The sequence below is a fragment of the Haliotis rufescens genome, unplaced genomic scaffold (genome assembly GCF_023055435.1).
Source record: "Haliotis rufescens isolate VD_foot unplaced genomic scaffold, xgHalRufe1.0.p SCAF_62, whole genome shotgun sequence".
In the NCBI taxonomy this organism is placed as follows: domain Eukaryota; kingdom Metazoa; phylum Mollusca; class Gastropoda; order Lepetellida; family Haliotidae; genus Haliotis; species Haliotis rufescens.
In genome coordinates this window covers 1,840,051-1,856,006 of record NW_025964353.1, presented here as the reverse complement: position 1 = coordinate 1,856,006, position 15,956 = coordinate 1,840,051, and the positions used below count along the sequence as shown (strand labels likewise).

General features: G+C 39.3%; 1 protein-coding gene across 3 annotated transcripts in view; it reads left to right on the top strand.

Annotated features, from left to right (window-relative positions):
• The window catches only part of LOC124110817, a 51,669-nt gene extending 35,952 nt beyond the window's left edge, over positions 1 to 15,717 (top strand). For all 3 annotated transcript variants that reach the window (XM_046470245.2, XM_046470246.2, XM_046470244.2), the window contains exons 8-17: positions 4,119 to 4,269; positions 5,330 to 5,431; positions 6,109 to 6,185; positions 7,044 to 7,164; positions 7,326 to 7,367; positions 7,533 to 7,599; positions 8,376 to 8,483; positions 8,799 to 8,863; positions 9,514 to 9,603; positions 11,373 to 15,717. In XM_046470245.2, coding sequence (XP_046326201.1) covers positions 4,119 to 4,269; positions 5,330 to 5,431; positions 6,109 to 6,185; positions 7,044 to 7,164; positions 7,326 to 7,367; positions 7,533 to 7,599; positions 8,376 to 8,483; positions 8,799 to 8,863; positions 9,514 to 9,603; positions 11,373 to 11,644 — 1,095 coding nt within the window. In that variant the 3' untranslated portion in view covers positions 11,645 to 15,717. The remainder of the gene's footprint in view (positions 1 to 4,118; positions 4,270 to 5,329; positions 5,432 to 6,108; positions 6,186 to 7,043; positions 7,165 to 7,325; positions 7,368 to 7,532; positions 7,600 to 8,375; positions 8,484 to 8,798; positions 8,864 to 9,513; positions 9,604 to 11,372) is intronic.
• The last annotated feature ends 239 nt before the right edge of the window (positions 15,718 to 15,956 follow it).

Here is a 15,956-nt window from a genome sequence, read left to right as displayed (position 1 = left end):
CCCATATCTGATGTGACCAGATCAGTTTCCATGACAACACACGAGACGATACACCTCCTCACATCCACTACGGGGACGTGCAACACGTGCACTTGGGTGTCTGGCTTCATTATCACCTGTATAAACTAGCGGTTGAGAGCGCGATCACTCCGTCAGGGAACAATGTCACACAAGCAGATAGATCGCACATGACACCTGATCCACATTCAGACGACTGTGTCCAAAACAATTGCCCCCCATGCCCCTATTCCACATCGTTATATCCATGGCGATCATATGTGAAAGAATATTATTATACATTATTTTTATCAAAATGAAGGCTGACATCTGTTGTGGTTTGAAGTGCTAAAACTGTGAAATAAACTAGGCAATGAGTATAAAGCTTACGTTTCATTTTAATGAGTATTTAGTCGTTATATCGACTCAGTCGTCATACATGAGGCATTAAGTTCTCTTGCGCATACTTTGCGTAATAATATAATGTAGTACAGCTGTCATGTGAGGCGGTAGAGTAGGCCAGTGGGTAAAGCGTTCGCTTGTCACGCAGTGGGCCCGGATTCGATGCTCTAACTATGTGTGCAACCCATCTGGTGTCTGGGCTGATATTGATGGAAACCAAACTCACTCACTCACTCACTCACGCAGGATTTTGCTGGCCTCTTGTGCATCAGATAAACGGGTTTTGGTTTTTCCCTTGAAGTGATCACTTGTGTCTTGAGACGACTGTGACACTGTCATTAATTAACATATGATTATTCCAAAACATCAGAGACTTTGTTAAAATGTGCCATGCTGGTTTTATTGGAAGGCTATTATTATGTCTTGTTAGTAAAGCCTGCCATACACTCCGCCATGAGTATAAACCTGAGCTTGTACATCCCACAGCAAACAATGTCACAAAACATCAAGTAACCATCTTACTATAATGTTGCTTACCTACCACGGGGTACATTCACACATATACATAAATTAGGAGCAAAATAACGTAGAACAGAACTGTACTGTTACGATGTGATTTTCAAATTGAAACGCAACGATTAACCCTGAAATCGGTTCAGACAGAACTAAATTATGAAATCAATAAATGACCACGTAAGATCAATGTAAAATGATTAAATTATACTGAAAAACACAGTTTTACGTTTACAATTATAACAGACAACCGAAATACAATGGGTCAAATAAATGACAGCAGCAATAAGTAACAGGCCTATAATATATGCCAGTACACTCACGAATGTCAAGCATTTGTCGAATGTCTTGAAAGCCGCTGTGCTCTGTTCTTGAATCCGGAATAGCGTTGGGAGCTGGCAGACATTCGATGTTTTCAGATAGGTATCGCATCCGCACTTGACAAGTAGACACAGCTCAGGTCGTTAAAGGCCTCGCCCCCGTATCGCTCTGATACAGGTACTGCCAGCCAAAAGCTGTCATATGCCGAAACTTCTCGAACGATCAAGTCCGTCTTTTTTGTCAACAACCAAGGGAGGTAACTCTAAATCACAGTTACTGCCACTACTCGACATTTTTTGAGCGTTTCAATCATTTGCTGCCAGTGAGAAATCACTTCAAATAAACTAAAAGCAATCTCTATTGACAATAACAGTATACCTTGTGAGATTTAAAAACTGTAACATTCCGATATATGAAACCATTGTTAATGTCATTTTGCACCAACTTGATGTCCCAGCAAGGAGCACCTGGCACTGTACTGTGTGGCGGACGAACGGCCTCTTTAACTTCTAGTCTGCCCCATCACCTAAATCTAGATATATAGATGATACATGCAGCCTCTGTAACGGTAGCCTCTTATTAGTTATACGTCCCATTTGTCATAACCTGCATAGAAGCCTGCAGCAACCAGGAACTGGAGTGGAGTCTTGAGTCCCTGGTGAAGCTGATTTTTTAATCTCCTTAGACGGTTCTTCGCCCTCTCGATTCTCTGAATAACTTCAATGAAGCGGTAAATATTTGGATGGTCGTGGGGTAGTTCTCGATTCAGTCTGTTATGAAAACCCTCAAGATCATTGTTTGTGCGCGGTCCTGTTGTCTGTTGACGGTTCCAAAGACGAAGGGGAAATCTAGCTTCAAATTCAACCCAGTTCATCACAATATAATCATTGAAGCTTTCAGCACGGGGCACTTCAGGTGTATCCTCCATGGCATCTAACCAGGTGTCTTGCACTGTCCTGGAGGGAGGTGTGGCAGTGCCGCAGCTCGCCGTATCTATCGTTTCACGTGGGGATCTTCTTTGTAGGGGACAGCCAAGCCAAGATCTTGTGTCTTCCTCCACACTGCTTGGCTGAAGTGAAAGTAGCAGCCTTTGACTATAGTAGCTGGAAATTCAGCCTGAACAGAGCGAATTGTAGCTAGTTCGAAGTCGGTCTGAATTCTGGCAGGAGAAACTTCTCGCTGGAGTTTCTCCTGGACGAGTGTCTTTACCTGACTGAAAAATCTCTTGTATGTTATCATCTGGCGATCTGGTAACAGGGTAAACACAAGAGGGTAGTTGACAGTTCCACGTCTGGCATGCAGGATAAAGACTTGATCCCAGAGTGCGGACAGGAGGTGAATGTCTCGGCTGACTGAAGTGCTCCCAGTTGACGTTGTGTGGAGAACGCTAGAATTGTATTGTCTTCCCCGTCGCTGAATAGAAGGTAGGGCTGGGGTTGTCTCATCTCTGGTCCTCTTCCTCAAGCTGCTCACAAACTTGAGACGGTCTTCACAGGAATGGGTGTGATCTGTAATATTCCGTACACAGTCTCCAACTATTGTACATTTTGCTTTGCAGGCTTTACGGATGTATCTCCAGTGTTGACAAGTCTGTCGAGTGGTGTTCTTGTTGTACCATTGGTGTCTTTACCTTGGTCTATGTGGTACTCCATTTAGGACTGGTCAATTACTGAGTAGGCGTTGTCTTAATTAATCCCCTCCTGCCCTCCTCCCAAACTGTGTAACAACTGGGATTATAGAGGTGTGTAACAAATTGGATGTGTAACTTATGGGATATAATCTCTGTAACCCCACCGGAGGATGTTGCATGTTACAGCGATCTGTGATCATTGTCCGGAGTAACATCCCCATGTTATATAATCCTCTTGTGCAGATGCGGGGAACAGTTATTAGCCAACACTCTCATCAATACCACTCAACACGACAATTGTCCATTAATGACATGTTCGATATGCACTGGTTTCACTTTGGATAACTGTATGTAAGATCATCACGGAACATGTTATCTTTACCCAGCAAGTGTTCAATATCAACTATTTTGTGATTAAAGGTAATTATAAGTTTATGATGAACGCATAAATGTTGCGTTGGTGTAGGAAATCAGAATACGAGGCTCTAAGATTAAGTGATTAATCTATATTAAAAAATTATTTTTTTTAAATTGGATAGTTTGTTTAAAAGAAAGTGGTTCCCACATTAAAATTAACAAAAGTAAATTATTCTAAAATGAAATCAAAGAGGTACAGGTTTATGTTGAATTAGCTGAATGTTGGAAAGTGTCGAGGTAGCCGAACAAAATGTTTCTATATATATATAATAAAAATACAAAACTCTCCACAAGAAGGATGACTTCAACTTTACAATAGTCAACTTCATGTTGAGCTATATTCCAGGGGCTTCAGACATTTGCGTCTACATCAAGAGTACAATATTCAGTGTCTTAGTTAAGCTACCAAAATGTATTATTGTAGACATGTTGAGGGCATTATCCAAATTTGACACATCAGTGGCAAAGGTTTGTCCGATGCAGTTACCTATTCTGACTTGTACCATATGTTCCCGTATTTGTTCAGGTGAACAATTTGACTTGCCTTTGCATGTATTTGTGAAGATGCCACCGGTTGAGCAGGATACGCTAATTTAGCATCATTACTATTTGCCAGTGATTCATAAACACATGCTCATGCTGTGGTCGGAATCGTAAATCGTCTCTGATTTAAATAGATACTTCATATGATTAAGGGAAGGCCTTTGTGGCTTTTTATTTAGATAAGAACTAAAACGAAAGTGTCTAAACTTCCAGACGTGATTTGTTTAAAGTGTAATATTTATATTCCCCCATAACCTGTAACCTAATGATATACTATATTTGTAACTTCCCACAGTGTCAGCTGGACTTGGTGAAGGAGCGGTGCGCCCCCTACATGAACCAGTCCATACCTCCCAAGGATTTCACTAACCCATCTCAATCCGGGATCATCGCAGACAAGAAGTCGCTCACGGAACCCGTCGTCGCAGAGAAACCCGGAAACTTGGGTAAACGAAATAGTAATTTTAAATAACTCAAATATAACGATCAACATTGGAACTTTCTGTGTCCCATACAAGATGTAGTTAATATGTTAATACGTTAGTCGCTAATCGTTACGTAGGTAACCTTTACGTTATATAAAAACAGGATTGTTACATTAAGCTCCATGACTATTTTTATACCGGTACCAGGTGCGTGTGGTCAATTTACTGCACATAAATCATGACTGATTACTCAAGGATAAAAGATAACGGAAAGAAACAGCTTCGATTGATCTGTTTTTGTTATGATGAACCAATTTACCGTACATTTTGCGAAAGTATATGCGACTAAACCCCCGTTTGATATGATACATAAGTAAGGTTGTACGTTCTATATGAAGCATTTTTTCAAAATGTTTGAAGGTAATTCAGCCAAAGATCAAGCCTGGTAGCCTCATTCGATTCTTTTGTTATTATAGACCATCTGGCTCTTAGCATGTCGACCAACCCGATCCTTTGTACATGTATTTGGTATTAATTTTTTTATTTTAATAGATTTATTAAAGTTTTTTTGGTTTGTTGTTTTACGCCGCACTCAGCAATATTCCAGCTATATGACGGCGGTTTCGAGGAAAGTACTACATAGAAGTCTGTTTTACTGACTTTGCTGAGGATAAATATAAGTGTTTATACACCATAAAGGAGAGACTGCTTGATTACAAAGAGGGGTTCACCGGATGTCCCCTGTATCTGTATTTATCGAAAAAACACTTTGTTAGACGTAAAATTCTAATATTATCCTAAAATGGGAATTTTCCTGATATATGCTTGTCGTAAGAGGCGACTAACGGGATCGGGTGGTCAGGCTCGCTGACTTGGTTGATGCATGTCATCGTATCCTAATTGCATGGATCGATGCTCATGATGGCAATCACTGGATTGTCCGATTATTTACAGACCGCAGTCATATAGCTGGAATATTGCTGAGTACGGCGTTAAACAACAAACAAACAAAACAAAATAAAGAATATGAAACAGAAGACTGGATGTAGCGGAGACGATCACGTGGTGATGTATATTTCAGGGTTGTACATTACATTCTTCCTGATGGTGATCTGTGCGCAAGCTGCCGTCACCGTCCCCTTCAATGCCCTAGTGGCGGACAAGTCTCACCCTACACAGAGAGGTCAGTGGGTGCCTCCTTTAGAAGGCGGTTCATAGGATTACATGTGTTCTGATGTTCCTCAGTCTCCCTATGGAAACAGAGAATCTCATACTCGAATCGTCAAATATATCAACACGAGTCGATAAAAGTTTACAATTTCGAGGCTTGTCGATGGTTTTTTTAATCTTTTTTCGATGAGTGTTGATATATATTATATCAAAAGACACAAGTGTGAGATTCTATTTATCACCCAAAATCATACGTCCAACCTTTTCGGTTTGTAAACAGTAATAATCAGTGTTTGTAAAAAGAAGCTTGACCAGCTTCACAGAGAGATTAGTCATTTGATTGTGACGTCATGGTCTGCAAAGCATTGTCATACAATTTCATTGAAGTATTTTTATTTCCAATGAGATATCGCTTAATCTCACCCAAGTATTATATCCCGTAGAAGCCAGTTCTGGAAATTAAAATATAATATTGATCAGTCCGCGGTGCTACTCATTAATAACTGGTTCCGGTACATGGCTATCTATTTAAATAATCCGATCTTATTTATGCATCAACACATGTATATGATTTTATAGCTTCATAATTAGATCGTCGTGAAACGCCCATACGTATTTCACAAAATTATCAATAATGAATAAATGGATACATATAAATGCAAATTCCAAATTGTTGTGAATATTGTTCAGGTTTTAACTCCGGCGTGATGGGCGCGATGATATTGCTGGGGAATGTGAGCGGTGCAGCGGCCGGTCTCAGCTTCACGGTAAACATACATTGTTTGCTTGTTCTCTTGTTTGTTGTTTGTTTGTTGTTTAACGCCGCACTCAGCAATATTGAAAGCTTTATGACGGCGGTCTGTAAATAATCGGGTCTGGACCTGACAATCCAGTGATTGACATCATGAGCATCGATCCCCAAATTGGAATACGCTGACATGCATCAACTAAGTCAGCAAGCCTGACCACCCAATCCCGTTAATCGCCTTTTACGACAAGCATAGTCGCCTTTGCGGCAAGCATGGGTTGCTGGAGATCTATTCTAACCCGGATCTTCACGGGTGAAACATATATACAGTGTAAACAGAGACACACGAGTTGAAGTCAAACTGTAACAATACATACTGAAGGCATGCACTTCATAATGACGAGACCGGCTCCGTGGTCTAGTGGTAGAGCGTCTGCCTTGAGAGTTGAAGGGCGGTGGTTCGATCCCCGGCCACGTCATATCAAAAGACGTTAGAAGATAGATTACTTGTTGTTACCCAGCCTGGTGCTTGGCATTAAGGGGATAAAACATGGACTCGGAGCCAGTATACTGTAGCTGAGTGGGTTAGTCATGTTAAACTGCGGGACACGTGCATGCACGTCGCTTTATAAGTGCAATAATCTTAACCGCGACTTGAAATAACATTACACCTCATAGTAAAACAATGCACTTTTACAGCAAACTAGGCCGTCTTGACCTAATAATATGACCCCATTTCATCGACTATTAAACCAAATTATTATCACCATTTGGAATACAGTATATTCACAGTTGAAATGTAAACGTTTCAAACATGTTCCAATGCTGGAATTGCTTGTGGCGATGTGTAAAGTTACAAGGGAAATAACTCTTGCAGCATATCGGCGTGATAGGGATATACGGCCTGATCCTAGGGATCCTGGTGTTGTGTGTGACCGTGACTGTCGTGTCGACCAAGGAGTACCGGTCTAAGGAGGAGCTGGAACTACAACCACTTGGTAAAGACCACACATTATTTTAAACACCATATTTATTCATACGGTTCAAGACAAGTGAGTAAATATAAATCCACTTGAAGCGCACGTAAAATCAATATTGACAGTATAATAATAATTTGTTATTACCTCGTAGCTGTTTAACTACGCTTTTCTATTAACAGGGTGCAAGCTTATATTCTGTGGATTCTGGGAGCCTCTGAAAGGTGAGATTGCTTTAGATTGTTCTGAGACGATTCACCTTTATTGGTGGTTTGTATGTTAATAGGCGCACTCAGAAAATGTGTTAAATTTATCATATGTATTTTACTATTGAAATTATATTAAAAGATTGAAGGTGAGAATGTGAATGTTCATGTTCATCATTTCAGAGCATGATTTCCGATGGGTGTTCATCACCAGGTTCCTCATGCAGCAGGGCGTGGCTACCGTCACAGGGTGAGTCTTACAGCGGGGGACACGTATCTTGTATTGTAGAACAGGGTTGAGGAGATGAACGTGGCTACCGTCACAGGGTGAGTCTTACAACGGGGGACACGTATCTTGTATTGTAGAACAGGGTTGAGGAGATGAACGTGGCTACCGTCACAGGGTGAGTCTTACAGCGGGGGACACGTATCTTGTATTGTAGAACAGGGTTGAGGAGATGAACGTGGCTACCGTCACAGGGTGAGTCTTACAACGGGGGCCACGTATCTTGTATTGTAGAACAGGGTTGGGGAGTGAACGTTTATGGTTCGTGTTGAAAGAATGGTAATTATTGAATACACCTCATTTAACCATTGAAGTTGCTTCTGGGTTCTGACTGCCGAAATTAGTTTTATTCAAAACCTTGGAGTAGTCAGTGTATAGATTACCTGATCACGAGTTGAACGAATACAAGGGTAGTCTGAGTACAGATTACCTGATAATGTGTGGTAAAAAATGTAGGAAATGTGTGTATTTGGTGAGAACATTCAATGACAGGTTATATGAAATACTTCATATTGAGGGGTCCCTTCTAAACTCAGTGTCACTTTATGATACTGACCATCGCGAAATAAGAAAAGGGTTCCTCAAAACGTGATTTTTTTGTAGTCATTATATCAACAACTGGATTGTCTGGCCCAGACTCAAATATTTACAGGCTGAAATTTACAGAAATATTGTTGAGGGGAGTTAAATAGGAAAATAGGAAAAATGGACAGAATCAGATATAAAATTGTCTTCCTCAGATTCCTGGAGTACTGGCTAGGAGACATGATACCACTGCCAAACTGCTGGACCCCCGCAACTTCTGTATCCCTCATGCTCCTCCCGATGCTCTTCTCTGCTGCTATCAGGTGAGCTATTCAAAGTGGAAGAAGTTCTTCGAGACAGTCATACAAAGATACTCCAAGCGCTGCTAAATCCCCAAACGAGGTTTTACATTTTAGCGCTACTGGATTTATATACACAATCTAAACTGTGAGGGAAATCCACCGTGACGTATGTTGGTCACGTGTTACTATATACATTGATAACATAATTACTTTCAGGTATGATGGTAGCGCGAGCTTGCATCACAACCTCTGGTCAATATTGTTCTTAACAACATGAAATGAATACTTGGTTGGTATGAGTGATGATGTACTGTAATGGACTTATTTTCCTTTCAGTTCTGTTATATTCGGAATAATATCTGACAGAACAAACCGACGCAAAAGTATAGTGACAACTGCAGGTACGTCTTACAGCCCACCTCGTCACCTCGTCACCCCATTTTAAAACATGATCCGTACAAAAATATGAGTGGTGACGAATGGTCAATATATTTGACGAAGGATGTCAATTTTGTCCTAATTCTATGTTTCAGTAAAGGACGCGGTATAATGGGAGAATATATAACATACGTTTGAAATATTTATATGACAATTTTCAGAAAAGTTTAAATAATTGACAATTTGCCTTGTTTCTGTCCTACACTTCGCCATCAGGCGGTTCAGGATAGCCAATGGAAGGCCGAAACTTCAGGGAAGATCTAACATTAAGCAAGTTTGAGGCCCAAGATAATGTTTGAAAATATGTTTTTACTATTTGTTGCTACATATTGCGGATAGGCTTGTTTATGCCCAAATATAAGAAAAACACTTCTCGGAAACCACTTACATCAACCCTTCGGACATATTTAGCCTTGTCTATAAGTCCAAAACAGGCACGTATTGAATTTGAAACACGTCCGTCAAAGCGACAGTTTTGCTCTCACAAAGTAATCCTATTTATTTTTAAAACACTCAAAATGCCTTTCAGTGAATTACATTGTGTAGGGTTACACATTACCCTTCCTTACAAAGATGGTACCGCCACGTATGTGTATGTGTGTTTTCTCTTCAGCCATAGTGATGGGTTGCTGCGCGCTGACCGACGCCTTCCTCAGAGGCAACTACGCCTTCTACATAGCTATTGCCATGGCGTTTGTATTCGGTAGGTACAATAGGACAATAGCTGTTGCCATGGCGTTTGTATTCGGTGGTACAATAGGACAATGTATATCTTTTATTGTTCTTTGGGACAACAGATCCATACAATAAATACATTTACTTTATAATATCATGTACACATAGACGCTACCTATAACTTATTGTACATAGTTCCTGGGATCTTCAACATATTATGCACAAATTTTGCAACCATAAATATTATTTTCGTATTTTTTGATAAACAAATGGATTTTATGTCATGACAATTAGAGCGTATATCATTATATTGGGGACAGTGCAAGATTACATTTCTTCATCTTCTAATTCAATACAAAGAATATCCTTGTTATGTACAGTACTTAAACCTTTCCAGAGTTTCTGAAAGCCTGAATTATATACACTTCGAAATTTAAGTAATATCCTAATATGGTTAGTTAATTCCATGTTATGTATAGTTTCTCTTTTAAAATCACTTTTTTCAAAGTAGAATAGAATGCTTAAGGTGATGCAAAATTGGCGTGACACACCAAATAAACAGAAATTGATAAAATTATTTTTATCCCTTTGTCTCAGATATACATGCACTGATCGCTTTGCACTATCCTTTAAACATGCACCAACTACTGCATGACACTGACATATAATTCCACTCGTGTATATGCAGATGACATAGATATTTTCTGTGGTGACAATATAGTTCATGGAGACTTTATCATAATGGTATCATTCCAGAGCGTCTTCACATAAACTATGTCTGGAAAAAGTTGATATGAATAAAAATTGTCAATGCAAGAGATACACCAACATAGATTTTCTGCCGAAACAGATTCCACTTGGCTTAAAGGGCAAATAGCTGTGGATATTATATGAATGGACCACAGAACATCAGTGCTGACACTAGGTGTTCGCAAAAAGCACCACTTCGATGTCGATTATATATTTGCTATTTGACGACCCTTTCAGCTGCCTTCTCTGCTTCCTATACATAATATGAGATGACGTTATTTGCGAAAACACATACAATGTTCTTATAGCAACGTTTTAGCAGGTTCTGTTGTATCTTAGGTATCCATGAAACTGTGCCGATAGTCATGTATTGGTTTTGGGCTTAAGTTTTGTTCAGGCGGATATACAAACATGATTCGATTCGAGAGACACTAAACTGCAATGGCTCCAATACAAAATACTCCATCATATACTTCCGACTGATGTTTTCTTGTGTAAATTAGGTTATGTTGAAAGTCGAAATTGCAGTTTTTGTTCAGTTGATATCGAGACCCCAATCCATCTTTTTTGGTCCTGTAATATGGTTCAGCAAATCTGGCGTAAACTTGAAGCTTGGCTACTTCAAAAGGCTAACATCCAAATCGAAATTACAAAGAAACATGTGATGATTGGCTTTCCAGAAAAACGCAATGACCCTCTAAATATCATCTTTTTGATAATAAAAGACCTTATATTTAAAAGTAAGTTAAACAAAAGACTCCCGTCATTTCAAGTCTTTCAGAACGAAATAAGAAACTACTACAACCTTACTAAATGTGCAGCGATTATTGAGTGTGACATTGCCCTATTCTATAAATTTTGGTCAACATGCCATCATCTATTTAGCTGATTACTTAGCTACGTACTGGAATGTCACATTTTATCAAATAAATGTAAAATGATTGGAAAAAAAAAAAAATGATAAAAAAATAAAAATGATTCGATTACCGTAGAAACGGGAATTAATGTGCGTTTGTTAAATGTTCTGTATTTCCAATATGTTTGTAGGTACCGGATTCGGAGCGTTCCAGTCCGTGGACTTCGCACTTGTGATGGACGTTCTGCCGGAAGAGAAGGACAAGGCCAAGGACATTGCTGTATGGCACCTGGCACTCATTCTCCCCCAGGTCCTGGCCACTCCCGTGGGGGGAGTTGTGCTGGACATATTTGAGAGGGTCGACTGTGAGATCGGGCTTGGTTATATCCTTGTATTCGTAATGACTTCTGTTTACTTCCTGCTAAGTGGACTCTTTGTCTTCAAGATACGGAGGGCAAAGTAGAAATCTTGAATCTGGATATCATTCACTTCTACCAGTTCGTGGATGGATTGCATGGGATGTTTATATTGTTTGTATTATATGATTGTCAGTCACAGTGTCTAATATAATTTGACGCCACTTATTCGAGGCATTTGCATGTCAGTGTAAATATATACTACAATGGGTTGTAGTCGTGTAATGCGATTAAGTCAGTTGTCAAGTTATGTTGTACTTTCTATACATATAAATGGAACGGTTTTACAAGAAATCTTAATTGGACATTCCTGCAGCTAAGAGACACACAGGGAGATCATTTTTAAATGTGATAGTATTATTGATTTTTGTGTGATTTTTATGTCTTAAATTCCATATGATACTCTCGCCTACATGTATGCACGGTGTTTAAGGTTTTAACCATATCACTATCCACCATGCTGCCCTTCATAGAGGTTGGAGGCTTGCCTGTCTCCGCCCTGTTCGGTAATACACGCCCTATTTAACGGAATTTACTTTTATAACCTCTTAAATGAAATTACATTAAACTGGATTCTATATTTCACGCGTGTTTCCACATCTATTATCCTGTCAGTTATTCTTAATACATACTAAGTCAATAGATGATTGAATTTACAGGTCCCGTCATTTGTTTGGGTAATTCCGATTGGGCAGCGGACACGTGCTTGCATCAAATCATGTTTGGCTTCGCGTTTTGCTCCCCTCCCCAATAAAATGTTTGACGGAGTATTATCAAAACAAGGCGGAGACACATTGTAGACTTGGCAACCCATGGCACTGCGCCCTGGCATCGGGGATAATCTGGGCTTGTTTTACTGAAGTTGTTGGAATGATACTGAAAATTGTGTTCACATTTAGTGCTTTTTGAATACAATATGCTTGTACGTATATCTGTTTCAACACATTTAGAAGTCAGTACAATGGGTATTTGGTAGTCACATTAGGAAATATCTCATTACTTCGCTATTCTAAAATCGGCTTAATTTGTTTTTAAATGACCATTTATCGACGTGTGCTTACTTGCAAGTATTGTCAAAGAGTTGATTGTGGTGTTCTGAATGACACAAGAAATACCAAACGTTATTTCCATGATAGTGTATCAGAGTACATGCATGAAATGTCTATAGGACTAAACGTTGCTCTATCGGGAATGATGTGCGCAACTGATGGAAAATACTTAAATGCATACGTCTGTATTTTATTGCATCGCGAAGATCTGTATGCTACATCATAGAGGTCCATATGGAAGGGCCACGACAAAAAAACTCTGTATGCTGTATCATAGAGGTCCATATGGAAGAGCCACGACAAAAAACTCTGTATGATACATTATAGAGGTCCATATGGAAGGGCCACGACAAAAAAAACTCTGTATGCTGCATCAAAGAAGTCCATATGGAAGAGCCACGACAAAAAACTCTGTATGCTGCATCATAGAGGTCATATGGAAGAGCCGCGACAAAAAACCTCTGTATGCTGTATCATAGAGGTCATATGGAAGAGCCACAACAAAAACCTATGTATGCTGCATCATAGAGGTCGATATGGAAGGGCCACGACAAACAACCTCTGTATGCTGCATCATAGAGGTCGATATGGAAGGGCCACGACAAACAACCTCTGTATGCTACATCATAGAGGTCGATATGGAAGGGCCACGACAAACAACCTCTGTATGCTGCATCATAGAGGTCGATATGGAAGGGCCACGACAAACAACCTCTGTATGCTACATCATAGAGGTCATATGGAAGGGCCACGACAAAACAATCTGTATGATGTATCATAGAGGTCCATATAGAAGGGCCACGATAAAAAATCTCTGTATGATGAATCATAGAGGTCCATTTGGAAGCGCCAGAAGCATAAAATAACACCTTATGCTGTATCCTAGAGGTTTCTATGGAAGCGCCAGAAGGACACAGTAACACTTTATGCTGTATCCTAGAGGTTTCTATGGAAGCGCCAGAAGGACACAGTAACACTTTATGCTGTATCCTAGAGGTGTCTATGGAAGCGCCAGAAGGACACAGTAACACCTTATGCTGTATCCTAGAGGTGTCTATGGAAGCGCCAGAAGGACACAGTAACACCTTATGCTGTATCCTAGTGGTTTCTATGGAAGCGCCAGAAGGACACAGTAACACCTTATGCTGTATCCTAGAGGTTTCTATGGAAGCGCCAGAAGGACACAGTAACACCTTATGCTGTATCCTAGAGGTTTCTATGGAAGCGCCAGAAGGACACAGTAACACTTTATGCTGTATCCTAGAGGTTTCTATGGAAGCGCCAGAAGGACACAGTAACACTTTATGCTGTATCCTAGAGGTGTCTATGGAAGCGCCAGAAGGACACAGTAACACCTTATGCTGTATCCTAGAGGTTTCTATGGAAGCGCCAGAAGGACACAGTAACACCTTATGCTGTATCCTAGAGGTTTCTATGGAAGGGCCAAAAGGACAAAAGAAAAAACTACATTGTTTCACATTATATAACATTATTTCAACGATGTTTAAGGTCGACAATTTGACAACGCAACATTGTCTTTCTAGTTTTTCACAGGAAATCACTAAAGACCATGTCAACTCGGTACATATCAACCATGCACTGCCATTATGATCCCCTAATACTTGAGTTGTTGTTCCAAAGATTGGCATGATGTGACCAAAGTTCACCTTATGTGAGCTGAGCTGTCGTAGTTATCAAAGTGCCTCAGCAGCACAAATAATAGACTGATCACTTTTCTGGGATTTATTCAGTTTTTTGCAATTTTCGGTACGATAAAATTAAAATTAACAACATAAGACTGAGGTTTGATACATTGACACTTATAACTCATCTATCCCGTTTGGGTTTGGGGCACATTATGCAAGGTGAGAATGCTTTATGTAAAGAAAATGAAATCCATGTACATTCTGTTTCAGTGAAATGCAGCTAGCGTTTACTAATGAAATGGCAAAACTGACTCAGTATTAAGCTCTTGTCTTTGTTAATTATCATAGTAAGATAGTATTATTCTTATAATGATAACTGTTACGACGAATAAGCCACTTTTTAGAATCACACGAATGTCATCGTTGTTATTTAAGTTTAACTAGGTATATACCCCGCTGTGATATTGCAGGAATATTGCTAAAAGCGGCGTAAAAACCGTACTCACTCACTCACTTATGAAGGTATAAGAATCATTGGTGAATGTCTTCAACGAAATGTAATATTACTTTTTTGTACATATTGTTCTGTAGGAGGTATTTCGGCTCCCTTGATAACTTGTATCATCACGATATGTTCATTGAACGTATCAGGTTTAATCACGATGTGTTTTCAATTATCTTTGAACTTATCAAGTTTAATCACGATATGTTTTCAATTATCATTGAACATATCAAGTTTAATCAAGATATGTTTTCAATTATCATTGATCATATCAAGTTTAATCACGATATGTTTTCAATTATCATTGAACATATCAAGTTTAATCACGATGTTTTCAATGATCATTGAACATATCAAGTTTAATCACGATATGTTTTCAATTATCATTGAACATATCAAGTTTAATCACGATGTTTTCAATGATCATTGAACATACCTAAACAGCAACATGGCGTCTGGTTTTGTGAGACTCCCATTTGCGTTATGATAATTCTTAAGTTTATGTGTGAGTATATTGATGACTACCCGTTCTGCTACTCATATGACGGTTGTTAGGGTCACACACATGTCAGTTACTACTGGAGAAGAACAGGATACACATGTTAAGAGCCTTTCTATCATGATCCCGTTTTTTTGTGACTCACATCCTGATTCTGAACCATTGAAGGCCAAGCGAGGGTTCACTGTACATAGTTAAAAGGACATACTCATATACTTAAGTTAATTGTATTCTGTTGTCTCATCCGATGGTCACAATATTGTCTCAACAGCTGACGTGTTAGGAATATACATGTACATGAAGGTAGCTGTTACTGGATTTCATTATGCATTTTAAATCGTAATATGTCGATGACAACGTACATGTATCTTCACAGTTCTTGACATGGATGTATTTTGCAATAAATACATATATATATCACCAATTGCGCTTTCATTTGTGCCTTCAGATTTCAAAGAGCGTCATGTTACTCTTATTCAAAAGTTTTTCAATCAAGGTTATAAATTTCAAGGTCTCAGTAAGCTTTTAAAATATGTTTTTGGTTGACATGTGTGGGACATTTCCAAATTTGACGCATCAGTGACCAATATGATGCCTGGTGGAATTCCCTATCTTGACTTGCACCTTGTGGAAGAGAATGTATGGATGTCAACTTCGTTATGA